Source organism: Heterodontus francisci, chromosome 9 (assembly GCF_036365525.1).
Source record: "Heterodontus francisci isolate sHetFra1 chromosome 9, sHetFra1.hap1, whole genome shotgun sequence".
Lineage (NCBI taxonomy): Eukaryota > Metazoa > Chordata > Chondrichthyes > Heterodontiformes > Heterodontidae > Heterodontus > Heterodontus francisci.
Genome location: NC_090379.1, coordinates 70,782,696 through 70,810,637, shown reverse-complemented (window position 1 = coordinate 70,810,637; position 27,942 = coordinate 70,782,696). Strand labels below are relative to the sequence as shown.

At 43.1% G+C, this 27,942-nt stretch overlaps 1 protein-coding gene across 3 annotated transcripts in view; it reads left to right on the top strand.

Annotated features, from left to right (window-relative positions):
- The window catches only part of slc25a21 (solute carrier family 25 member 21), a 743,687-nt gene that overhangs the window by 529,193 nt on the left and 186,552 nt on the right, over positions 1–27,942 (top strand). For all 3 annotated transcript variants that reach the window (XM_068038325.1, XM_068038326.1, XM_068038327.1), the window contains one exon: positions 22,119–22,167. In XM_068038325.1, the coding sequence (XP_067894426.1) occupies positions 22,119–22,167 (49 nt within the window). The remainder of the gene's footprint in view (positions 1–22,118; positions 22,168–27,942) is intronic.

The following is a 27,942-nucleotide window of genomic DNA, read 5'->3' as shown; positions in this document are numbered from 1 at the left end:
CTTGGGCTTTCCAATTCATGGAAGGATATTTTGTGGACATGGTGCCTAATTTCCAGTGTCAAAAATGCAGCTGGATCTTTTCCCTTTAAATTGCAACCTCTTTTTTTTCTAGGGCCTTTCTCTGGAGGGAAAGAAAAAACTTGCAGGTCTACTGTGTCTGCAGCATCAAGCTCACACCCAGAACCTGTGCCTGCAGTGTGGGCTTTCTGATCAGAGAAGGGAAGCACTAATGGCGGGAAAACACATGGCGCGTAATGGTGATGCCAATCCACATCCTCGATGAGAACCAGCCTTGCTTGCTGTTTCGGAGCACGATTCCACCCAAATCCTGCTGTTTCATTCTGGCACCGGTGATCTGAACAATCCCCTTTGTGAACTCACTGTATCTTGAGCACCCACTTTATGGAAGGTCGATGAACTTGCCTGTGCTGAATCGCCGCCGATCCCGACGATGAATTGTGCTGCCCTATCCGTGCTGGACTATGACGGGAGAGATTGCTGGTCTTGGTGTCCTGCCCAAGATCACTGGTCCCTAAGAGTAACGTTCCTTAACTTCTCTGTTGTAGTGTTACCTCAGAGCTGTGATCTTCCCTGCTGTCACTGTCATCACGTGCGAATGGTGTGCTGTTTCAGAGACCACACACTGCTGCGATGTCGATGAGGTTATGATTCTTCAGAAACCACACATTGCCACCATATTACATTCCTGCTTTTATGTAGCAATAGGAACCAAACAACTTAAGTTGAGTGGTTGTAAAACTTTGTGTTCTTTATTTGTAGAGTAACATATTTACAAGAGAGCTCGGTCTTACACGAGTGACTAGATGTATTGCTCAACTCCAAACAGCTGATTACATACTGAATGTAATTACTTCCTGTGATGCTGTGTGGAGTACTTACTTTTTTAAAGTGATATCACAACACACTGCAGCACTCAGACCTCTGGTGGAAGCTGCTTATGCTACAATGGAAGCTGAGACATTGGCCATCAGAGACTGCATCGTGGTTGGGTTAACAAGTGTGCTGATGGAGTTGGCCAGCACTTCCATGCTGGAAAGGATGGGCTTCAAAGCTCCCTGTAAAGCCCTGTGCCAATGTTGCTGCCATGCTTCTTAACATTCATTGCAGGCTATTTGGCAGGCTTCCCAATGCTGCAAGTATTTCATTGTGCATTCCCATCAGCGTTCTTCTGTAGACTGCTCCATCGAAGCACACATCTGAGACCTCTACAACAGAACCCATGTGTGTTCTCACCCTCAGACAAGTTGGCACCTGCACTAATCTTGTCCCCTGCCCTGGCTGCAGGCCATTTATGTCTAGTGTCTCACCATGTGTAGATCCCACCTCTAGGCTATCCTTTAAATTACGTGCAGTGTCAGTATCTGAACTGGTGGCTGCAAATGTGAAATCAAGTGATATTGTTTCTTCATCATCATTGTCTTCTTGCTGTTCCTCCACTGCCCAGAAAGGTTGCACTTCTTGAGTATCTGAAAGGAGAAAGGCACAAGGGTAAGGTTGTGGTGCAGTGAGGGTGAGGGGGTGGGGGGGAAGGAAGAAGTGCATGCTTACACCATCTGCAGCTTGTAAATCAGAAGATAGTATCGATTGAGAAGGAGGAGGGATGTGAGAAGGTGGATTGAATATGAGGATACTGTCATCTTCAGTGGCTTCAGCCCCTCTGCTGGCCTCAACAATAATTGTCCCATTAATGGCAGCATCATTTCTATGGGGGTTAGGACATCGACATGCACCTGTCCCCTTCTGGTTAACTCCTGCTGCCACTGGATGTGTGACACCTTGACCTGCAAGAGAGAGGGTGTTTCAGTGAGTGTCGTGCAATCTGTTTGGGCATTATGGTTGTCATGGTTGACTAGCTAGCAGTGTGTGCAAGCTGTGAGATGTGGGTGTGAGGCTTGCAGCAGTACTAAGTGTGTGAGTGTCTGGTGAAGCATATAATATTAAGTATGAATCCTGATTGACAATTGTGGATAGGTGAGTGATGGGGCTTTGATGAACTGAGCATTGCCTGAGGCTTGTGGTGCAGTTGATCGGATTTGAAAATGCATACACAGACCTTGACCACTTGTGTGAGGTCATTGAACTTCTGCAGCACTGCATCCATGCCCTTGGGACTTTCCTCTTGGCGTTGACCTCCAAGGCTATCTGCTCCCATTGCTTTCTGAGTGTGCATCTAGAGGGCCTCCCGGCCCCCTGAGAATACAGGACATCTCTCCTCTTTTCACCTCCTGCACCAAGGCCTCCAGTACAATGTCTGAAAAAACTTAGAGCTTGCTCTGCCATCTGGGTCAGAGTCACTTCCTGCATGATTGCCAGCACCTTCTCCAGCCAGAATGCACCTCTGCTTTAAGAGGTACAGGTTAGCTTTCTGCAGTGCAGCCTAGCTTTAACTGGTGCTACATGTTCACGATATTGGCCCTCTGCTCAAGTGTCCAGCTAATCACTGGCACGATTACAATGGCTGGATGCTGAAATTGTTTAAAACAGCAGGCAGCACAAAATTGCTGTGCTGCATGCGCTGCAGTCAACTGGTGTTGGTTAATTGTGATCCCCTCGCCCGTTTTCTGGGGCTATTGAATTTAATCTTATAAGAATATTTAGTGACAGGATCACGCTGATATGTCCAAACAAACCCACATATTTTCTGAAATAAAAACAGAAAATATGGAATTGCTCAACAGATCTGGTAGCATCTGTGGAGAGAGAAACAGAGTTAATGTTTCAGGTCGATGACCTTTCATCAGAACTTTCATTGACCTGAAATGTTAACTCTGGTTTTCTCTTCACAGATGCTGCCAGACCTGCTGAACATTTCCAGGATATTTGGTTTTTATTTTAGGTTTCCAACACCTGCAGTATTTTGTTTTTGCCACACATTTTCTGATTGCCTTGGCACATCCACTTTCTCACTATGTTTCTCAAATCCCTTTGTGTCCCCCAAAAAACTTATTCATTGGTCCCTCAAAACCATTTATACTATTTGCTCCAGTGGCCTTTCCTGGCAGTTTATTCCATGACTCGATTGGCATTTTAGTAAAAATGTTCTGCATCCATTTTTATTCCTAAAGTTTAATTCTTACTTCTGTCCCTGGCATCTTAAACCTTGATAATAATGTCCAATGAAGAATACCTTTAAAGTTACTGTGCCTTTTTAGTTTATCTATCTTGAGACTCACACAAGCTACTTTCTGCAGTCAAAATGTTTTAAGCGCACGAAGGAAAGTGGAAATATGTAGAACAAAGAACAAAGAACAAAGAAAATTACAGCACAGGAACAGGCCCTTCGGCCCTCCAAGCCTGCGCCGATCCAGATCCTCTATCTAAACATGTCGCCTATTTTCTAAGGGTCTGTATCTCTTTTCTTCCTGCCCATTCATGTATCTGTCTAGATACATCTTAAAAGACGCCATCGTGCCCGCATCTACCACCTCCGCTGGCAACACGTTCCAGGCACCCACCACCCTCTGCGTAAAGAACTTTCCACGCATATCCCCCCTAAACTTTTCCCCTTTCACTTTGAACTCGTGTCCTCTAGTAATTGAATCCCCCACTCTGGGAAAAAGCCTCTTGCTATCCACCCTGTCTATACCTCTCATGATTTTGTACACCTCAATCAGGTCCCCCCTCAACCTCCGTCTTTCTAATGAAAATAATCCTAATCTACTCAACCTCTCTTCATAGCTAGCGCCCTCCATACCAGGCAACATCCTGGTGAACCTCCTCTGCACCCTCTCCAAAGCATCCACATCCTTTTGGTAATGTGGCGACCAGAACTGCACGCACTATTCCAAATGTGGCCGAACCAAAGTCCTATACAACTGTAACATGACCTGCCAACTCTTGTACTCAATACCCCGTCCGATGAAGGAAAGCATGCCGTATGCCTTCTTGACCACTCTATTTACCTGCGTTGCCACCTTCAGGGAACAGTGGACCTGAACACCCACTTGACTATTACAAAGTCAAGTAAATGCAATAACTTTATCTTGTAGGAAGTTAATAAATAACTAAACTGCAGAAAAAACAATATTAAACAAAACCCAAATTCCCAAATGGTAAAGAACCAAATGGTAGAAAGCGATGTGCAAAAGGTTGGAATTACCATTCTGTCACATGTAGTTTTATTTGTTCCAAGTAATTAAATTTATTATCCTTTTATGTTTCACTGACAGTGTCTAATATCCAAAGTGACCTCAGGTATACAATAATACTGTTGTCTCCAGCCTGATCATTACAATTTTGGCTTTGATTATTTTGTATAGCCCTATAGGCAATTATGTTCCATAAATGGCAGTAATTCTCTGTAAACTGTACTATATTAGAATGAGTACTATATGCAATAAAAAATATTGCCCTTCAATATTCACTTAATCTACTACTACAATAATACTAATGTAATTTCTCTGTATTGTGTTTCAAGCCATAGGCACTATATTGTTGCAAATTGTAGGGTTCTGCTATTACCCTCTCCATAATGCATGTTTCTGAAATGGTTTCATGAGTTTTGAAACGTTGACATTTTAAGAATACAAAAAGCTTAATTTCTTTGCATGAAGTGTAAAAGACCGTAATCAATCAGCAGTACAGTGTCAGAAGCATAATTATTCATGGAACAGCATTTTAACACTTACGGAAATAATACTAAATCTCTGTCCTGGGATTGCTACAGTGTTCCAGTGAACATCAACGCAAGCTCGAGGAACAGCACCTCATTTACCGATTAGCCACTCTACAGCCTGCCAGACTGAACATTGAGTTCAATAATTTCAGAGCATGACGGGCCCCCCTTTTTATTTTTATTTTTAGTTATTTTGTCTTTTTTCTTTTTATTTGTTTATTTTATTTTAGTTTGTTTAGTTTGTTTCTACTGTGCCTAACCACTGTTTTTTGTCATGTTTGTGCTTGGAGCCAAGATTGTTCATTTGTTTGTCAATTAACACCCTCTCTGTACTAATGCTTTGTCTTTCACCACACCATTAACATACCATTTACCTTTGCTCCATAACCTTCTGGTCAGTTATTCTCTGTGACCTTGTCCTATCAGTACCTTCTCTTTCGTTATCTCTTGCCCCACCCCGCTTTACTTGCTTAAAACCTATTATATTTCTAATATTTACCAGTTCTGATGAAGGGTCACTGACCTGAAACGTTAACTCTGCTTCTCTCTCCACAGATGCTGCCAGACCTGCTGAGTATTTACAGCATTTCTGGTTTTTATACTAAATAGCCTGTTTAGTTACTTTTTGAAAGTGTGGCAGGAACATCTAACTTTTGTGTAGATTAGTGCAAGATACCAAGACATGTTGTATTGCAGCAACAGTATTCTTTGTGTTTTGTATCCAGTTGTTTTGGACCAAGCAATCTTATAGCATTTCAAATATACAATGATATTTGTGAATTTGTTTTCGAGATGCTAACTATTTATTATGAACTTATTCTACAGATTTTGACTGCACCATCACCAAGGTCACGTTAAGTCAAATTTACCACTTTTATTTAACTTTTAATCACTTCAAATAAAAAATCACCGCTTTCCTGTTAAAAGTCTAGCCAGAGGGGGTTGAACATAATCATATGGGCTACACACCTTAGCAGCTGGTATTAAAAACTTTGTTTTGAATAACAGGCATTAACTTACAGTACTTGCTCTGAGTTGTCAAGATTAAAAATTGAAGTCTGGCAGTAGTTGGCACACACCACGCTATGTTGAAATGTTACTCCTGAACGTAGAAGACAAGGCAACCCCTGTTGACATTATGTGATGGCAAAGCTTGGTTTATAAATTATCGAATGAATTATACAACTGCGAGGGAGGTAACAATTTTTGTGGTTTTAAGGCCCTAGGAAATAATATTTTAGAATTAGAGACAGGGTAATAAGTTTTTATTTCAACCTAGCTGGGTTATAGTGAGGAGGAAGGAAGAATATGTATAATGGCAGATTGGTAGCATAGAATAAACCAGAGAGAAAGATTCAGAGGTATATGCAAACTTTCACCAGCTAGGGTTCTTGTCCATATTTAGTATCCAGTGAGTTCTGCTGGAAAGTTTGGTCAGGATTTTATGTGGCCCCCTGAGGCGGGGTCGGAGGCGGGGGGGGGGGGCTTGGAGAAATCCGACAGATGGTGGGGGTGGGGGTGGAGGGCCCATTGCCTCCCCATCGCCGAGCAATTTTCCAGGGGCAAGACAGACCGATGAGGGCCTTTCTGCTCAGAGGCCAATTGAAGCCCTTATGCAGCCTATTAATGGCCAGTTAAGGGCCTCTTCCTGCACCGCTAGGATATTACCAGCGCGGGGGTGCCTCCAGCAAGTGGGGAAGGCATCTTGTAACACGAGGGGCACTCCCTGCGGGTTTGGTGGGGGGAGGGGGAATTCCATCTTCCGTGGACAATCTGTGGCCTGCTGGAAACCACTTTACCCCACAGAGCCCCTCTCCACCTGGATTGCACAACCACACCCTCCCTCGCTGGGGCCTTTCAGACTGGCCCCGGCAACCCTGCCTCACTTATCTGAGGTCTGGGATTCCAGCACTGAGCCTGGGTCCAAGGCCTCTGCTGTACTAGCAGTGGCCACTGCTCCAGGTTGCCCTACCAATATTGCTGAGCTGCCAGCCCTCTGATTGGAGGCAGGGTCCCAGCTCCTGAAACCTAGATTCAAGACGACCGGAGGATCCCTCTGGGGGGGTGTGGGTGGGAGGGGCACGAAAAGGCAGAGGCGGGCTTTCCCCTGCCTTTTTGGTCTGGTGCTGGGAGCCCCGCCTCTAATACAAAATCCAGCCCGGTTTGTGGGAATTTGGCAAAGACAGGACATACTTCCGTTTTGTTGCCTGTCAACGTTCAAGGTTCAGGCTCACACATGAAGAATGACTATTGATCATAACAGTACCAAGAAAATAGTCCTAAACTCTGGCATTCTCACCTTGAACCTCTGTGCCTCTCCATCTCTCTCTTTAAGGTCTTCCTTAAAACCTATCTCTTTGACAAACTTTCAGTCACCTCTCAATATTTCCTTCTTTGACTTGGTGTCAATTTTTATTTGCTTACACTTCTATGAAGTGCACTGGGATAGTTCCTACATAAAAGGCACCGTATAAATGCAAGTTGTTGTTAGTCATTCATTGCCCGATCTGCCTTGAGCACAACAAGCTTTCCCGGGCCACGTTCCCTTCTACCAAAGCTGCCCATTACTCTCTGATAATCCTGGCTCCTTTTCTTTATTACTGATCACCTCTTTAAACTCTTCCGCTTGCCCATTCCATCCTTTCATGTAAGTGTAGGGAGATTATCGATTTGTTTTCTTCATCAGGATCTAGACTATCCCTTCAGTTGCCACCGCTGCTTTCCCTTTTTTCCCTATACCAAATATAGATGCCCTCTAGGTCTGATTCATGGTCTCTCTTCAGTTCCTCTCCCCCCACTACAGCCCCCCAAACCCAGAGTATTCCATGTTCATCTTGTCCAAGAGCCCTTATCCTGCTCTATCATCCCCATTAAATTTCTGATGCCCATCTTCTCTTCCTGCCTCCCATGGCAGGTGACATTATTAATGGCTTCCTTTCCTGGGATAGTATCTACCTCCCTTTTAAAACCATCATTATCATTCCCCCAACATAAAAATCTCACCTCCAATCGCTGTATCCTTGTTGGCTACTATCCCATCTCTGACCTTCTTTCCCTCTTCAAGGTCCTTGAATGTGTTTGTCACCTTCCAGCTCCACACACATCATTCCTGCAACTTAGTTTGAATACCTCCAGTCCAGCTTCTGCCCTTCCTACATTACTGAAATAATCCTTACCAAAGTCACAAATAACATTCTCTGTGGTTATGGCCATCCTTGTGTATGCTTCTCAACCTCTTTACGGCCTTCAATACTGCCAACAGCATAAAACTCCCTAAACACCTTTCTTCCATTGTCCATCTTCATTGGATTGCCTTGTTTGGTATTTGAAGAATTGTGAATGGAGTTAGTTTGAAAGGTCATCAAGCTGAAATGTTAATTCTGTTTCTCGCTCCACAGATACTCCAGACATACTGAGTGTTTCCAGCATTTTCTGTTATTATTTCAGATCTCCAGCATCCACAGTATTTTGCATTTGTATCCTTCCCCGGTTTGGCTGCAGCCCCCTCATGCCCAGTAACTTAACACATGCCGATCCTGTAGTATAAGGACCTGAAAGGGTTAATGCGGGAGAGCAACCCCTCCCACTGTAGTGATGATGATTTAATAGTCACATTATAATTGACTTTTGGAAAGAAGAGAGTAGCAGCATGAAGGATGCTAGCTAGAAAGGCTTGTGAAGAGTGTAAATAGAGATGTATAAATAATAAAAGAGTTATTAGTTGACCTTATCCAGACTCTGAGATTTTATTAACAATGCCCTAGCTAGGCTACAACTACAACAAAACACAATATGTTGGCACCAGTTAAAATGACTAGAAAGTACTGAAAACACCTTACCTCATGAAGTAGCACCAAGAGAACAACAGATCTTATCAGGAGACTGCAATGAGCTCCAGAGCTGCTCTGTAGCCAAAGAAGACACAGACAGTCAGTGAGACAGCTATGTAGGCATTCATACTGCACCACAGAAGCGTGGTGGTCTGCAATGAAACATCCAGGTCCAGAGATCACAGTGCCAGGCGATAGTCCAGGATTGGGTGAGAGAATTTAAAAGAGGACACTGTTGGATAGTGGCACACTGGGTTGGTAAAACGAGGAGAGAGGTTGCTGTCTAGCGAAAATGCAACTCTGGAGTCGGGTGGATTTCGCAGCCATTATTCAACCAGGATAGAAAGTGCGGGAAACTTCGGAAAAGCACGGCAACTCCTGGAAAACATGGGAAACCCCCAGAAAGAGTGTCAACACCTGCAATAAAGTCAAAACAATTTAAAAAGAAACACCCTAAAAAGCCTAACAAAGTCTAGGAAAACAAAATGGATTCGAAATTTGGAATGCCTGAAAGCTTGAACGATCAGGAAGGACCCAATCAGAAACAAAATTGGTCCTTATGAAGAAAAAGATTCCTGCAATTTAGGATAGCTTCCCAGCTGTATACTAAATCAGAAGCAGAACAAGTAAATACACTTTTTTACTCTATGGGTGCAATTGCTGATGACGTGAATAAATGAGGCTTCTGATAAATTTGAGGATGTACTACAAGCCTTCAACAAATATTTCAATTTAGGAGTAACAGAATTTTGGAAAGAGCAAAATTTAACAAGCAAGTCCAGAAGATAGGCAGATCTATAGATTATTTTATAAATCGTCTGTACAGATTGGCTGAGGAATGTGACTATGGAGAATTGAAGGTGAAACTGATGAGGGACTGAATAGTTGTGAGAATAGCTGATGAGTCTTTATCTGATCTCTTAAAGTCGAAAGATGACCTTACACTTGAGAAGACAGTTCAGATCGTATGACAGACAGAAGTCCGAAGACAAAATAGAGCCATTTTCGGGCTGATGAGAAGCCTTGGATTAGAAGAAATCCAATGACTGTACAGTTCTTGAAGCCAAAGATGGACTGGCAATCTGTAGAGAAGAAGGCACACACAAGTGAGAAGGTGCATGACACTGGGAAACCGTGCCAGCTCTGTGGAACTAGGAATGCCCACAGATGGGAACAGTGTCCTGCTAGTGAAGCAGAATGTTTCAACTGTAAAAAGACTGGCCATTTTGGGAAAATGTGCCAGAGCAAAAGACCGTCACATAAAGCACAGTAAATGAAGTCACTTTCAAGCAGACTATCCAAATCTTTTCTCAGGTCTAGGAAGACTGAAGACAGTTTATAGAATCACACTTAAAGAAGATGCCAGACCAGTATGTATCTTCCCACCCAGAAAGATACCTCACCCGTTGATGAACCAAGTTCAAGACCAGCTGGAAGAGATGACCAGGATGGGAGTCATTTCTCTTGTTCAAAACCAACAAAGTGGTGTTCGGCTATGGTTCCAATCCCAAAACATAATGGTATTCTTTGTATCTGTGTGGATTTAATGCAGCTTAACTAAGCAGTGGCATTGGAAATTCATCCAATGTCCAAAGTGGATGACAGCTTGGTGAAATTGTCTCAGAGCATCATGTTTATCAGACCCGTGCCAATAGTGGGTTTTGGCAGGTACCCATAGATGAGACCTCAAGATTACTAACCACATTTATAACACCATTTGGGAGGTTTTGTTTCAACCAATTACCATTTGGGATAACTTCCGCACCAGAGATCTTCCAAAGGTCAAACATCTTAGAAGGGCTCAAGGGAGTTACTTGTCACATGATGACATCCTGGTGCATGGGCGGTCAGTAGAGGAACATGACCAAAGTGTTCGAGCAGTTTTACAACGGCTTCAAGAAACACGGCTAACACTGAATGAGAAGTGCGAATTCTCAAAGACATCAATCCGTTTCTTGAGACACATAGTAAGCAGTAAGGGTATAATGGCAGACCCGCAGAAGATGCGAGCCATTACAGAATTCCCTACTCCTACTTCGGATTAACAGCTCCAAAGATTCCTTGGAATGGTGAATCAGTTAGCCAAATTTCTACATCATTTAGCACAGATAACAGAACTGCGAAGAAATCTCTTGAAAAAAGATCAAGCATAGTGTTGGAGTTCACATCAAGAACAAGCATGCTGGAAGATTAAAGAAATGCTCATATCGCCGGTCATCTTGGCACCCTACACTACCAACAACAATAGCTACAGATACCTCCTCCATGGGGTTAGGTGCAGTCCTTTTCCAGGAGCAACCTGATGGTTCTCAGAGACCAAAAGACTGCGCATCTAAAGCTTTGTCCGAGACAGAGACAAGGTATGCGATCATTGAAAAAGAAGCACTTGCTGTCACGAGAGGGCATGAGAGAAGCTTTCTGATTGTATTGTTGGCTTGAGAGTCTTCATCGAAACAGACCATAGATCTTTAGTATCTTTATTGGATGAGAAGGAGATCGCAAAAAGGCCTCCAAACTTCCTAAGATTTTATTTAAGATTGATGAGATATACTTATGAGAATGTATATGTCCAGGGAAAGATGCAAACGTCTGCTGATGCGCTATCAAGAGTGACGGTAGACCATCCGACACAATAAGATGTGAATTTTGTGGACGAGATAGAGTCATATTTGCAATATATTGCACAGCAATGGCCAGCTAGTATACAGAAACTGCAAGAAATCTATCACGCCCAACAAAGCAATAAAGAATGTATTCGTACAAGGCCGTATTGCATACAAGGGTGGCCACAAGAATGTCCTTGTGGAAGACAATGAAAACTTTCTATGAATATAGAAAAAACTTCACAATCATCAGCAATTTGCTAGTTTATAATGACAGACTAGTCATTCCCAGTTCACTTAGATCAGATATCTTGGAACGTCTACATCAAGGCCACATGGGAATAACGAAGTGCAGAGCAAGGGCAAAATCATCAGTGTGTTGGCAGAAATATCCAAAGACATCAAAAATGTGATCCAGAACTGCCAGATCTGTGCAATACAAAGACCAGAACAGCGTGAACCTCTGTTAACTACTCAATTTCCAACCAGACCGAGGAATAGATTTGTTCTTGTTCAACGGAAAGTCCTACATAATCATCATTATTTCTCAATTTTTTTTTTTTAGTTTAGAGATACAGCACTGAAACAGGCCCTTCGGCCCACCGAGTCTGTGCTGACCATCAACCACCCATTTATACTAATCCTACACTAATCCCATATTCCTACCAAACATCCCCACCTGTCCCTATATTTCCCTACCACCTACCTATACTAGTGACAATTTATAATGGCCAATTTACCTATCAACCTGCAAGTCTTTTTGGCTTGTGGGAGGAAACCGGAGCACCCGGAGAAAACCCACGCAGACACAGGGAGAACTTGCAAACTCCACACAGGCAGTACCCAGAATCGAACCCGGGTCCCTGGAGCTGTGAGGCTGCGGTGCTAACCACTGCGCCACTGTGCCGCCCCAAGATGGATAGAAATGAGAAGGTTGTATTCAACAACAACAGAAGCAGTTATAAGAATTCTACAAGACATCTTTACAACACACGATATCCCCAACGTAGTAATGTCAGACAACGGACCACCGTTTGCAAATGAATATTTCACACAGTTTGTGACCAGAATGGGATTTCAACATCTCTCAAGTACATCACATTATCCACAGTTGAAAGGTGAAGTGGAAAGAGGTGTAAGAACAATAAAGTCCTTATTGAAGAAAAATGAAGACCTTCCAGCCTCCCTTCTAGTTTATCGATTTACACCGTTGATGTGTAGACTATCACCTGCAGAGTTACCGATGGGCAGGAAGATAAAAACGCAGCTTCCGATGTTGCCTAAAAAATTGCTTTCAGGATTGGATGTCAGGGACAATAAGAGAGTAAGAGACTGGGAAAACTCTTATAGAAGGCAACAAACTCAAAATTACAACAAAAGATTTTGTGCCAGAGACTTGCCAAAACTGAATGAAGGCCAAAGAATATGGGTACAAGACCTAGAAAGGGAAGGTGCAGTAATCCACAGAAATGAAAACTACCAGAGATAGTATGTGGTACACACAACAGAAAGGAACATATGTAGAAATAGGAGAAACATTATCCCTATGCCCCAGAAGCAACAGTCAATCATTCTTTTGGAAGACCCAGATGAAGATGAACAAACCCAGAGCAAATAGGATACTACAATCTTGAGTAAAAATTAACTAAGTCAGTGATCCAGACTTACAAGGAATACTACTGATCGTCCGAGTCAGACTAGAACAAGATCAGGGAGAAACCTCCTAACAAACTAAATCTGTGATGTCAGAGACTTTGGGGAGAAAGGGTAGTAGGTAAAGTCAAGAATGTACATATGTTAAAGAAAATATATGGATAAAGACTTGTGGGGAGATGTGGTATAAGGGCCTGAAAGGATTATTGCTGGAGACAGTGAGAGCAACCCCTCCCACTGTAGTGATGATGATGATATAATAGTCACATGGTAATGGGCTTTTGCGAAGAAGAGAGTAGCAGCATGAAGGATGCTAGCTAGAGAGGCTTGTGGAGAGTATAAATAGAGATGTGTAAATAACAAAAGAGTCATTCGTTGACCTTATCCAGACTCCAAGACTTTATCAACAGTTCCCTATCTAGGCTACAACGATAACAACATACAACAGATCCCAACTTTATACTTCCCTCTAAAGTTTGTGCAGTGCCAATATCTGAGCTGGTGGCTGTGGTTTTAAGATCAAATGATGGTGCTTCTTCATCAGAGGTTTGGTGCAGTTTTCATTCTTTATGATGAGGCTGGACTGGCTGTCCAGGTGGCAGTTCTTGGTTATCTGAAAGCAGAAATGGAGAATAGGAAGGTTGGAGTGAGGGAAGCGGGGTGGGGTGGAAAGTAAGAAGTCCATGGTCACGTCATCTGCAGCTTGCACTTGAATTCAGATAGTAGGGGGAGGATGAGGTAGGATTTGCAAAGGTGCATAAGGCAGGAATATGCTGTAACCTTGAATGTTCTTGGTGGCGCTGGATGCAATGGCCTCAGTCACAGCTGGCCCATGATGTGGAACACCATCTCCTCCAGAGGGCTCAGGAGGTGCAGGCGTGCCAGTCCCCCAGTGATTTTACTCTGCTCCCTCCTATATTAGACCACCTTGTCCTGCAAGAGAGAGGGAAGAATGTCATTTAGTGTGTTGCAGTGTGTTTGGGTGATGTGCCTGCTACAGCTGAATTGTAAGTGGAAGTAGCAAGAGGTGGGTCTGTGGCTGGCAGCATTGGTAAGTGTATGAGGGTGAGGTGCAGTATCTGAATGTTAGGCACGAGTCCTGATTGCTGATGAGTGAGTGATGGAGCTGTCGTGCATTGAGCAGCATGAGAGGTTGGTGGTATGGTGGGTCAGAGATGTCATTTGAAGATGCATTTACTAACCTCGACCACTTATATGAGATCATTGAACATTTTCCAGCACTGCATCTAGGTGCATGGGATCAGAATCAGGGAATTGACCTCCCTAGCCACCTTCTCCCATTCCCTTCCTAGGATGTGCCTTGAGGGCATTCTGGCCCTGTATAGAAACATGGCATCTTTGGTTCTTTCCATCTCCATCACTAAGGCCTCCAGTGCTGCATCCTAAATCCTGGGAGCTCTCTCACTGGCCTGTTGCCTCATTTGCTGTTGTTTACCTTCTAGCTAAGTCTTCCAGACACAGTTGTTGCAACGTCTGTTGCTTGAGTACAGCTCCCCTTTAAGAGGGGCAGGCTGCCTTTAAGAGGGTCAAGCTAGTTGTGTGTCATGTGAGCAACACAGGTACCTTGGCCTCCTGAAAAGCGTGCAACCAATTAGCAACGTATTTCACTCTAGGCTGTGTGCTGAAATCAATTAGATCAACAGGCTGCACAAAGTTTGTGTGCTGCCTGCTTCAGTGGGACTGGGCACAAGATAATCACGCATCACAATACCCATGCCCGATATTGGGCCTTATCCAGTTTTTGTCCGTTGGCCTGCATGAAGACTGTGTGGTGATCACTTCTACTAATGCTGTCTTATACAGATGCATCTAGGACAGCTAGATTGGTGAGGATGAGGTTAACGACAAGGACAGGATATTTCCTCATGTTGGTTGTCTCAACATCTACCATAGGCCCAGTCTGGCTGCTATGTCCTTTAGGACTCAGCCAGATTGGTTAATACTGGTGCTACCAACCCCCACCCTGAGTATATTCTGTGCCCTTGATGCCCTCAGTGTTTCTTTCAAGTGATGTTCGACATGCAGGTGTACTGACTCAGCAGGATTTTCTTACCTTTGTTTGACCTGAAGTCGTGAGACTTCATGGGGTCTTGAGGGCTCACAGGGTCATTCCAGTTGACTCTATACTACAGTGCCCCCATCTCTGTTAGATCTGGCCTGCAGGTGGTGCAGAGCATACCCAAGGCTGGTGATAGAGAAGTCTAGGATGTTGGCCGATATTTATGTAAGACAAAGAGGAAGAGCAGGCAGGGAGATGTTGCGGAGCACAGCGGGACTGGTGGTCTGAAGTGCATTTGTTTCAATGCGAGAAGTATAACAGGTAAGGCAGATGAACTTAGAGCTTGGATTAGTACTTGGAACTATGATGTTGTTGCTATTACAGAGACATGGTTGAGGGAAGGACAGGATTGGCAGCTAAATGTTCCAGGATTTAGAAGCTTCAGGCGGGATAGAGGGGGATGTAAAAGGGGTGGGGGAGTTGCATTACTTGTTAAGGAGAATATCACAGCTGTACTGCGGGAGGACACCTCGGAGGGGTCGTGCAGCGAGGCAATATGGGTGGAGCTCAGGAATAGGAAGGGTGCAGTCACGATGTTGGGGGTTTTCTACAGGCCTCCCAACAGCCAGCGGGAGGTAGAGGAGCAGATATGTAGACAGATTTTGGAAAGATGTAAAGGTTGCAGGGTTGTAGTGGTGGGTGATTTTAACTTCCCTTATATTGACTGGGACTCGCTTAGTGCTAGGGGCTTGGATGGAGCAGAACTTGTAAGGAGCATCCAGGAGGGCTTCTTGAAACAATATGTAGATAGTCCAAGTAGGGATGGGGTTGTACTGGACCTGGTATTGGGGAATGAGCCCGGCCAGGTGGTCGAAGTTTCAGTAGGGGAGCATTTCGGGAACAGTGACCATAATTCCATAAGTTTTAAGGTACTTGTGGATGAGGATAAGAGTAGTCCTCGGGTGAAGGTGCTAAATTGGGGGAAGGCTAATTATAACAATATTAGGCAGGAACTGAAGAATTTAGATTGGGGGCAGCTGTTTGAGGGTAAATCAACATCTGACATGTGGGAGTCTTTCAAACGTCAGCTGATTAGAATCCAGGACCAGCATGTTCCTGTGAGGAAGAAGGATAAGTTTGGCAAGTTTCGGGAACCTTGGATAACGTGGGATATTGTGAGCCTAGTCAAAAAGAAAAAGGAAGCATTCGTAAGGGCTGGAAGGCTAGGAACAGACAAATCCCTTGAGGAATATAAAGACAGTAGGAAGGAACTTAAGCAAGGAGTCAGGAGGGCTAAAAGGGGTCATGAAAAGTCATTGGCAAACAGGATTAAGGAAAATCCCAAGGCTTTTTATACGTATGTAAAGAGCAAGAGGGTAACTAGGGAAAGGGTTGGCCCACTCAAGGACAGAGGAGGGAATCTATGTGTGGAGCCAGAGGAAATGGGCGAGGTACTAAATGAGTACTTTGCATCAGTATTCACCAAAGAGAAGGACTTGGTGGATCATGAGCCTAGGGAAGGGAGTGTAGATAGTCTCAGTCATCTCATTATCAAAAAGGAGGAGGTGTTGGGTGTCTTGCAAAACATTAAAGTAGATAAGTCCCCAGGGCCTGATGGGATCTACCCCAGAATACTGAGGGAGGCAAGGGAAGAAATTGCTGGGGCCTTGACAGAAATCTTTGCATCCTCATTGGCGACAGGTGAGGTCCCAGAGGACTGGAGAATTGCCAATGTTGTTCCTTTGTTTAAGAAGGGTAGCAAGGATAATCGAGGAAATTATAGGCCGGTGAGCCTTACGTCAGTGGTAGGGAAATTATCAGAGAGGATTCTTCGGGACAGGATTTACTCCCATTTGGAAACAAACGAACTTATTAGCGAGAGGCAGCGTGGTTTTGTGAAGGGGAGGTCGTGTCTCACTAATTTAATTGAGTTTTTTGAGGAAGTGACAAAGATGATTGATGAGGGAAGGGCAGTGGATGTTGTCTTTATGGACTTCAGTAAAGCCTTTGACAAGGTCCCTCATGGCAGACTGGTACAAAAGGTGAAGTCACATGGGATCAGAGGTGAGCTGGCAAGATGGATACAGAACTGTCATAGAAGACAGAGGGTAGCAGTGGAAGGGTGCTTTTCTGAATGGAGGGATGTGACTAGTGGTGTTCCGCAGGGATCAGTGCTGAGATCTTTGCTCTTTGTAGTACATATAAATGATTTGGAGGAAAATGTAGCTGGTCTGATTAGTAAGTTTGCGGACGACACAAAGGTTGGTGGAGTTGCGGACAGTGATGAGGATTGTCAGAGGATACAACAGGATATAGATCGGTTGGAGACTTGGGCAGAGAAATGGCAGATAGAGGTTAATCTGGACAAATGTGAGGTAATGCATTTTGGAAAGTTTAATGCAGATGGGAAGTATACAGTAAATGGCAGAACCCTTAGGAGTATTGACAGGCAGAGAGATCTGGGCGTACAGGTCCACAGGTCACTGAAAGTGGCAACGCAGGTGGATAAGGTAATCAAGAAGGCATGCGGCATGCTTGCCTTCATCGGTCGGGGCATAGAGTATAAAAATTGGCAAGTCATGCTGCAGCTGTACAGAACCTTAGTTAGAATATTAGAATATTAATATCAGAACCTTAGAACATTGCGTGCAATTCTGGTCGCCACACTACCAGAAGGATGTGGAGGCTTTGGAGAGGGTACAGAAGAGGTTTACCAGGATGTTGCCTGGTCTGGAGGGCATTAGCTATGAGGAGAGGTTGGATAAACGGATTGTTTTCATTGGAACGACGGAGGTGGAGGGGCGACATGATAGAGGTTTCCAAAGTTATGAGCGGCATGGACAGAGTGGATAGTCAGAAGCTTTTTCTCAGGGTGGAAGAGTCAGTTACTAGGGGACATAGGTTTAAGGTGAGAGGGGCAATGTTTAGAGGGGATGTGCGAAGCAAGTTCTTTACACAGAGGGTGGTGAGTGCCTGGAACTTGCTGCCGGGGGAGGTGGTGGAAGCAGGTACGATAGCGATGTTTAAGAGGCATCTTGACAAATCGGATGGAGATAGAAGGATATGGTCCCCGGAAGTGCAGAAGGTTTTAGTTTAGGCAGGCATCAAGATCGGCGCAGGTTTGGAGGGCCGAATGGCTTGTTCCTGTGCTGTACTATTCCTTGTTCTTTGTTCTTTGTATGATTCTCTAAAAATGACTGTGTCAGACAGATATTTGACTAGTCTGTCAACCTTGTGAGCTCTAATGAGCGCAGAGTTCAACTCCATTCACAATCCCTCATATAATGTAGCTGTCCATGCCTGCATCTAGCAAAATAAGTGGTAGTAACATTTGTGTCATACAAGTGTCAGGAAGTAATCAACTCCAACAAGAAAGAGAGAGCCTAATCACCTCCCTTGACATTCAATTATATTACTATTAGAGTCTCCCACCATCAACATCCTGACGATTACCATTGATCAGAAACTCAACTGGCCTTCTCAAGCGTAACTAGGGATGGACAATAAACGCCATCTTTGAAGCCTACACCTAAAAATAAATAAAAAGTTCACTCTTTGCCAAAGGCCCTATTTTTGTGTTGTCAGCAAATTTTGAGCACTCCATATGTCCAAGTCCACATTCTATATGTGTGGGCATGTCAATATTTTAACTCTCTGTTCCTTGTTTGTCAGCTAACTTTCTATCCAAGCTAATATACAAAGATTTACATTTACATTTCCTCCTCGACCATATGCCTGAATGTTTCTATAAAGTCTTTTTTGTGATGACTTCTAAAAATCCATATGCACTAAATCTACTATGGGCAGAATTTTGTGTGGTCGTGGGAATGATGGCGTGGGGGGAATGGAGAATCGTGTTGTAAGTGTCCATTCGGAAATCTGGCATCGTGACGTCAGTTCAGGATTCACTCAGCAGTGAGAGAGCACCAAGGCGGAATCGCAGCCCCAACACGACAGGAATGTATTTTAAATTGCTGAGCAGTTAGTTTCAATGCATTTGCTTCTAAGTCATTGTGATTCAATGGGGGGGTTTGGGATTAAGTGGATAGCGGTTGGCACTCAAGTGTCTTTGGGTTCACGGCCGTTAAAAGCTGGCAGCACCGAGGCGAGGCATAGATGAAGAGGAGGGTGCAGAGGCCATTTTCAGACTGGCCCAAGGGAGATCGGGGTCTCTGCAAGGGGATGTGGACCCTGGGGTTCCTGCAAGGAAGACTTGGGTCCTGGGGGCTCTGGGAGTGGGGGGCAGGGTCTCGGGGGCTCTGCAAGGAGGATCAGGGCCTCAGGGGCTCCGGAAGTGGGTGAATTAAATTTGGGTGGCTGTATCGGATGAACAAACTTTTGAGTGAGATGTGTGGTTGGCAATACTGCTGGATGAGAGGGTTGGCCATCAGGGATTCTGCCAGGAGAAATAGCAAAAGCTCAGTTGCCAGAGCAGGATCGTGTCAGCATCAACGGTGCTCTTTAGGCCCACTGGACACCTTGCACTGGTCTCATACACCCTGACTTTATGGAACCTGGTGGGGTGATGTGGCAACTCCGATGGAGGGAGGGCAAAGAGGAAGCTGTGCTTGCCTGTGAAACTCTACAACGAGACTGACAGCAGCTGGCCATGCCAAGAAGGGCCCACCTGTGCCAGACAGTGTACTGGACTCGAATCAGCTTCCTCCAAATGTCTGAGTGGCATTTTCAGTGAAAACTTCGCCTCTGCAGGGAGGCCAACACCGATTTATGCGCCCTGCTCCAGGATGAGTTGCGACCTATGGGATTTGGGGATCAGCCCATGCCAGTGGTCTTGAAGATGACCGTGACATTAAACCTTTACGCATATGGATCATTCCAGGGATCCACCAGTGACGTGTGGGGTCCCATAGGCAGCTGGCCACCACAGCATCCAGGAGGTGACCAGTGTCCTGTTCAAGAGGACCAGCGACTATGTACGCTACTGGACTGACCATGACAGTCAGGCCAAGAGGCCATTGGATTCGGGGCCATCTTTGGATCTCCCCCAATGCAACGTGTGATAGATTGCACGCATGTGACCATCAAGGCTCCCACGGACGAGCCAGCCACCTTCATTAACAGGAAGGACTTCCATTGAATCAATGTTCAATTGGTCTGTGACCACCAAAAGCATTTCCTGCAGATGTGTGCCCGCTTCCTGGGAAGCAACTATGATGTCTACATACTTCGACAGTCCCAGGTGCCACAGCATTTCAGGCTTCACACTCGCCTTCAGGGATGGATTCTCAGGGACAAGGGCTACCTATTGAAAACTTGGCTACTCATGCCTGTGAGGAAGCCTTGCAGTGCAGTAGAGGAGGGATACAACAATTGTTATGGCTCTACCCGAACAACGATCGAGCAGGCCATTGGGCTGCTGAAGATGAGATTCCAGTGCCTCGATCGATCTGGTGGAGCTCTGCACTATGCCCCTGTGAAAGTCTCGTGTATAATGGTGGAATGCTGTGGTCTGCGCAATATAGCGCTGTGGAGGGGGGAGACCTTGCATGGCGATCAGATGCCTGAGCGATACTCCTCCACCAATGAGAAGGATGCTGGGTTGGGGCCCTTGCACTGGAGGCTAGGCAGATTGAGTGACATGCCAAGCAGGCAAGAGAAAACCTCACTATTACCCACTTCCAGCCACCCTGATGTCCACTCACACAGAAATCAATAAAGACTCACCCAAATGCATGCAGTCTGTTGCCTCCTTTCCATTTGTGTTCCATGCCTAGCACCAAGCTCAAGCTCAACCATGCGCATTAGAGATCAAGGGCAGCAAAGGCAAGGGAACACCACCAACTGCAAGTTCCCATTCAAGCCACACATCATCCTGACTTGGAACTATATCGCCATTCCTTCACTGTCGCAGGGTCAAAATCCTGGAACTCCCTTCCTAACAGCACCTTTAGTGTACCTACACCCCAAGGACTGCAGCAGTTCAAGAAGGCAGCTCACCACTACCTTCTCGAGGGTAATTAGGGATGAGCAATAAATGCTGGCCTAGCTAGTGATGCCCACATCCCATGAACAAATCAAAAAAAATATTCAAATGAGGGCTTGCTTACATTGGAATTCCACTAAAGGGGAAGGGTGAAGTCAGCAGCTCACAATTAAGGTATGAGCATTAATGTCTTGAACAAAAGAACTTAATATGAAGCGACATCTGATATCTAACACTCGTGAACCCCCAAGTATGTTTAGGTGCTTTTCTTTATACACTTACGAGTGCTTCTATGAGCTGTCAACCCATCGACAGCAGCTGGAGCTGCAGGCAGGCTGCTGATCAGGCTGCCCCTTGGCCTGTAATGACTTTGGCAGACGTCCTCTGGCTGCCTAGGGCCTGGAAAGCCCTGGCTACCTAAGGGTGTCCTGGACTAGTGCAGGACTCTCCTCAGGCATAGTGGCTGCTGGAGCTGGGTTCATTGGCGGAGGGGTTGAGGAGCCACTGTCCACACTCAGAGCGCCCTGAGGGGAGCCCCCAGCTGTGGAGGCCAGCCTCTCCTCTTCCTTTTCAAGGCTCGTGCATTTGAATCTCCCTGCTCACGAGTGAAGGTTGAAGAGTTGGAGAAGACTCCAGGCACATTGTCCTTCTCTCGCTTTGTCACTGCTGCGTCGAGCTTGATGGCTCATTACCTGTTTCTCTTATGTCTCTGTGAAGCACCGCGTGATGATTTTTCTACATTGAAAATGTTGTATAAAGACAAGCTGATGTTTTGTAAATATTTTGGTCATGGCATATTAAACAACACTGAAGATATTGTTTATGAAATGAACAGAATATTCTTATATTTTACATACAGGTCCAAAACTGTTTTGTTAAAGTTGTTTTCTAAACCTGTAGTGGATGTGATTTGTTCATGACTGCCTTTAGTATAAATAAACACAGTGTTAATACTGCACAAAGACTCTGAAGTGATGTTTCTAATCTCAAAAAGGGCAACATAGAGCCAATAAAATTACTTTGGTTATTTAATCGAGGAGATTCATATGTGATAGGGAATTTTTAAAGCTAATGTCGTCAACTTTTTAAAAAGAACTTGTACACTACAGATGCTTTAGACGGGCCCAAAATTAATCTCAGAATGGGCTTGGTAGAACTCTCAATCAATTAGATCCCAAAATGTACTCTGTGGTGAAAGTAATTATTATATTCTTGATTCAAGTGGTTTAGATGCATATGCTGGTATCGTAGGTAATTACGGAGTAGCTTTCTTGCACACACCTACATTATCTGTTTGTCATACTTATTTGCTTCAGTTCACCTCAATTCTCATATTTGACCTTTTGCACAATAATAACCACTCCTGCAGTGAAGCGTAAACTGTTGTTCGTGCTAATGTTTACTGGTTGTTTCTTCTCTGTCACCTGTTTAGGTCTTGTGGAAATTTGCCTGATGCATCCCCTTGATGTGGTGAAAACCAGGTAAGGCTTTGCTTGAGCAAGTTTTATTAATACTGGAAGTCATCCAGAATGTAGACTGTCAGGCTGCGGATTTAAAATGTCAGAGCTTGCCTAAGTAATTGGTGTTTTAATGTCATTCCATAATGGAGACATTTTGGAAAAGTGCTAATTTCTCAGTTTTGTCAGAAAACAAAGCTATGTGCTTTATTGTTTCTTAACATTTTCTCAAGTAAATCCTTTTTGAAGGAACCAAATGCTAACTATCCTGAGTAAATTAACTAACAAAATTAACATCCTTATGATTCTTTCTGAGTTCAGATTTGAATTTACACTTTGCACTGTGCTCAGTGTCTAGAATCTGTATTGTCATTGTGTTTACCTATTTTTAAAAATGTTTTTCTTACTGTTCAAATTGGTTTTACTTTAGGAATTTAGCAAGTCAAACAAGTGAGTCTTGTTTAACTATTCCCATAGACAACCCCAAGGTTACATGCAAACTGATAATAAAAAAGTGTGTGATTCAGGCCGTCTGTGCTGAGCATGCATCAGTCTTTAATCAGAACAAAATTCTCCTTCATACCAGTGCCAACATTGTGTCTGGGGGATGGAACTTGGGGTAGTGGCAAGGAGGGTGGTGGGCTCAATGGATTATGTTAAGAATAAGGAAAATTAGATTCCATATTTTGATCAGAGGTTTAAAAACAAAATGGGAACTTTGCTGCATATCATCATTCACGTTAAATTGTTCAATTCTGTTTCATTATTAAGCTGATAACCATTTGTTATATGTTAACTCATTCCATTCCAACTACTTGGCTTGTTTTAAACAAATTCTGGTACAGTTTACAGCATAATGCAGCTTATGATTGACCTGACCACAGATTCACAGCACATCATATTTTTCACTCGACCTATAATTAAGTACAGCAGCAAACAGCAGTTGCATGAAAGACAATGTAACATAATATGTGAACGCTAAGGTTGCTGCTCATGAATTGATGCAATTTGCCATTGTACATGAAAAAGACTTTAATTTCCAAGTTAAATCAATTACAGTGGAATAAGGGAAATTTGAAATTCTCACTTTTCATTGTGTTGCGTACTACTTTCAGTCCAGAATATGGGTTATTTCACATTAGAGTCAAACAGATAGTATTCTGGCAATGAGGTATTAAGAAAATTTGAAACTTTATACATAAATCGAGAATGCGAGGACTATTACCACTGATGTACATGAAGATTCATTTGTATTTAAGACAAAGTTCAAAGATTCAATCAAATCTTGAATTGTACAATTCATTCCATGCAGTTACTGTTATAGAGATGACAATACTAATTTAAACAATAATCACAGTAAATGTTACAATTGTCAGAAAACTTAAACTTTGACATTACAAACCATTTTGTTTGTGATTTTGCCATTCATATTTGTTTCTGTTGGATCTTAAAATGTCATATTTTTCCTGTAAATATATATATTTAAGCTCTCTATTTAATTGAAAGTATATAATCTCTTAGCCATTTTTCATGAAACACATTTTGTTTCCCTGAAACATTTGTTAAGTGTTATTAGTAGATTGTGGCAAGAATGTGGTTCTATGGTTGGAGTGAGGAGAGTTCCACAGCAGCACTGGGATGAAGTTATGGCTTTTCATTAACCTGGAAACCTCCTATTTACATGGTTCACAGCCTGGTCTCAGCTCACTTGGAGGTAACAAAGGGTGTCGGGACCAAGATGCAGCAGGGGGCTCACTCCTTCAGGGCTGCCATCTGAATCTGATCAGGTCAACTGTTTTAACTCCTGCCTCATTAAGGGAAATAAACAGGAGATTATGGTTCATGTAAGGATCACGTTACAGAGAGCTCAAGCTTGTTCCAGACATTAGGTAGCTGATTATTTTTTTGTGGAAGTCTTGCTGTTTCTCCTTTAGTCAAGAATGCTAAATTGACTTTTTTTGATAAACTTGCATTTGTTGCCGATCGAGTGAAAGCAGTAAAGTAACTAGAAAAATGTTAATAAAGAAAGACATGCCAATCACTGGGGCAGCTCATCTACTGGGGCTCATGTCAGTCTGCTGCAGGGACTTAGTACTGATGACGGGTAGTAATTCAGCATGTAAGTGGTGCTTTGCCATTGAAATTTAAAACATTTGATAACACTGAATGCAGAACTGTTAGGTCAGGAGAATGCTCTCAGATTTCACATTCCAATACAAGAACATGTACTTGTTGACTGTTTTGGTCCCTCCTAAAGAAAAAATAAATAAATGTAGCACCTTCTTTCTTGCTGGAGGCCAACCATATTCCTGACAGTTTTTATAGTCTTTGTCACACCAGGGGACGTCAGCTGATGCCACATTGATTCAGGGTCACTCATGCGCACTTGAAAGGTGGGCAGAGGGAGAGCAATTGTTTGATACTGTTATATATAACATTAACTTGGCTAGGAAAGGAAGTGTACAAAGTTTTGTAAAAACACAAGTGTTTCCTTGCTGATCCCCAACAGTTCATTATCTACAGTGCCTAAGGCAAAACTAGGTCTACTGTGAAGAGTGAAACTTAGCCCTATATCCAAAAATTACTCTTTATGACTACAAGACTGCTGACAAGCATACTTATTATGTAACCTTTGTATATGAGTAGGTATATTTTGTGTTTGCAGCCTTGGAAAATCTTGGGTGTGTTTTTAAATCCGAATGTTTGCAGGTTGGGCTAAAGACATTAATGATTCCCAAAACTAACCAAATGGACTGTCACTTCCTATTGAAAGTAATTAAGCTCTTGACATTTCTGAGTGAGAAGGGGTTAAAGAGAACGTTGATTATTTATCAGAATGTACTGTTTATAACTACAAAGGTCTACAAATCTACAACATGGACCTTAGGGAATTGATAATGCCATCTCCAAAAAGTGAAACTTTACAGCTTCAACACAATTCTTCTCACAAGACTGCATGAAGATTTAAAAAGTTAATCCATAAATGACATTCATCATACTATACACAAAGTAATGACAACCTGGGAATGATTACAAGTTAGTGAACTAATTTGGGGGTTCAGTTTTGGGCACTGCACCTCAGGCAGGATACAGAACTGAATCACAGGATGGCACCAGGGCTTAAAGGGTTAAATTATGAGGACTGGTTGTATTCCCTTGTTTATAGAAGGTTGGCGTCTAATTGAGGAATTTAAGATGATAAAGGGATTTGATAGTGCAGATACAAAGAAACTACTTCCTCTGTTGGGGAGATCGAGAACTAATGGGCACACTCTTAAAATTAGACCTAGGCCATGTGGGAGTGAAATCAGGAAGCACTTTTTCACTCAAAGGATGTTGGAAATCTAGAACATGCTCCCCAAAAGATTATGGGTGCTGGATCAATTGAAATTTTCAAGACTGAAATTGATGGATTTTTGTTCAGTAACTGTATCATTGGAAATGAAGCAAAGGTGGGTAAATGAAGTTGAGGTATAGAACAACTTCTAACTGAATGGTAGAATAGGCTTGAGAGGCTGAGTGGCTTTCTCCTGTTCTTATGCTCCTATGTTTCCTATTAATTGTTATATTTGATGTTAAATATGATAATGCATGACCTTTGACAGATTTATTTATAATATAAAATTATATGAGTAAAAAAGTGGCAATTTGTACTTTAAAAATCTGTAGGATTTTCCTATGTGCAAATATTGTGAGACCCCATAATACCTAAAGAAGTAGGGTAGTTGGTGTTAATGTAGTGTGTAACACAATAAGTGATGTTTTACAATAGATCTTTAACTGCGCCTGGTATCATCTTACATGGATACCAACAATCCTTTACTGGCTGCATTTAAAAATAATGTTAAAAAGGCATAAAACTGCAAATGGGCTGTAAAATCTGTTGTCTGATCGACTGATTGCTGCAATGTCGGCAGTATTCATAATTTTTATTATATTATTTATGATGCTTTTTTGGTGATATATTTTGGCAGATATATTAAAAGTTATATAATTGTGGTGAGAAAATTGAATTTTTGATGCTCATTATCAATATTTCTCTGCCATGGTTTTCAGAGCTCTAATTAAGGCTCACATAACTATGAAATTACAGAAAATGGCTTTAAATCTTACAAACCCTACTACGTCGATAAAGTACAAATGGAATCACCCCTGCTGTTTCACTTGACCTATGAACTATTGAGCAAATGGGCATTTATAAAGAAATTCCAGACATGGCAGTGGTTCCCTCATCAATGTGACCGAATGTTTTGAAAAGCTAATTGAATATTTCATTTTCTTACTGTCATGCTAGGCCCCCACCTGCCATGAATGAGGCACATTAATTTTGTCATGACATTGATTTTAAAATAAAAGCAAAATACTGCAGATGCTGGAAATCTGAAATAAAACCAAAAAGTGCTGGAAATACTCAGCAGGTCTGGCAGCATCTGTGGAGAGAGAAGCAAAGTTAACATTTCAGGTCAGTGACTTTTCATCAGAACTGGCAAAAGTTAGCAATTTAATAGGTTTTAAGCAAATAAGGTGTGTGGGGGGGTAAAAGACAACAAATGGGAAGGTGTTGATAGGACAGAGGGTCACAGAGAATAACTGACAAGGAGATCATGGGGCAAAGGCAAAGACAAAGAGTGTGTCAATGGTGTGGTGAAATACAAAGCGTTAGTGCAGAGAGGGTGTTAAATGACAGAATAATGAAAACCCGAGCCAAAAGCAAAACATGAAAAAAAACAGTGGGCAGGCACATGGTAAAAAAAAAAGTGTAATGATGAAACAAACTAAAATAAAATGAAATAAAAATACAAAGTAAAACAAAAAAAATGTAAAACTGAAAAAAAGGGGGGCCAGTCATGCCCTTAAATTATTGAACTCAATGTTCAGTCGGTAGGCTGTAGTGTGCCAAATCAGTAAATGAGGTGCTGTTTCTCGAGCTTGCATTGATGTTCATAGAGTCATAGAGTTTTACAGCACAGAAATAGGCCCTTGGGCCCATCATGTCTGTGCTGGCCATCAAGCACCTAACTATTCTAATCCCAAACTCCAGCACTTGGCCTGTAGCCTTGTATGCTATGACATTTCAAGTGCTCATCTAAATACTTCTTAAATGTTGTGAGGGTTCCTGCCTTTACCATCCCTTCAGGCAGTGCGTTCCAGATTCCAACCACCCTCTGGGTGAAATTTTTTTTCCTCAAATCCCCTCTAAACCTCCTGCCCCTTACCTTAAATCTATGCCCCCTGGTTATTGACCCCTCTGCTAAGGGAAAAAGTCTCTTCCTATCTAACCTTTCAATGCCCCTCATAATTTGTATACTTCAATCATGACCCCCCTCATCCTTCTCTGCTCGAGGGAAAACAACCCTAGCCTTTTCAGTCTCTCTTCATAGCTGAAATGCTCCAGCCCAGGCAACATCCTGGTGAATCTCCTCTGCACCCTCTGCAGTGCAATCATATCCTTCCTATAGTGTGCCGCCAGAACTGTACACCGTACTCCAGCTTTGGCCTAACTAGCATTTTATACAGCTCTATCATAATCTCCCTGCTCTTATATTCTGTGCCTCGGCCAATAAAGGCAAGTATCCCAAATGCCTTCCTAACCACCTTATCTATCTGTGCTGCTGCCTTCAGTGATCTATGGTTAAGTACACCAAGGTCCCTCTGACCCTCTGTTCTTCCTAGGGCCCTACCATCCATTGTATATTCTCTTGCCTTGTTAGCCCTCCCAAAATGCATCACCTCACATTTCTCAGGATTAAATTCCATTTGCCACTGTTCCGCCCATCTTACCATCCCATCTATATCATC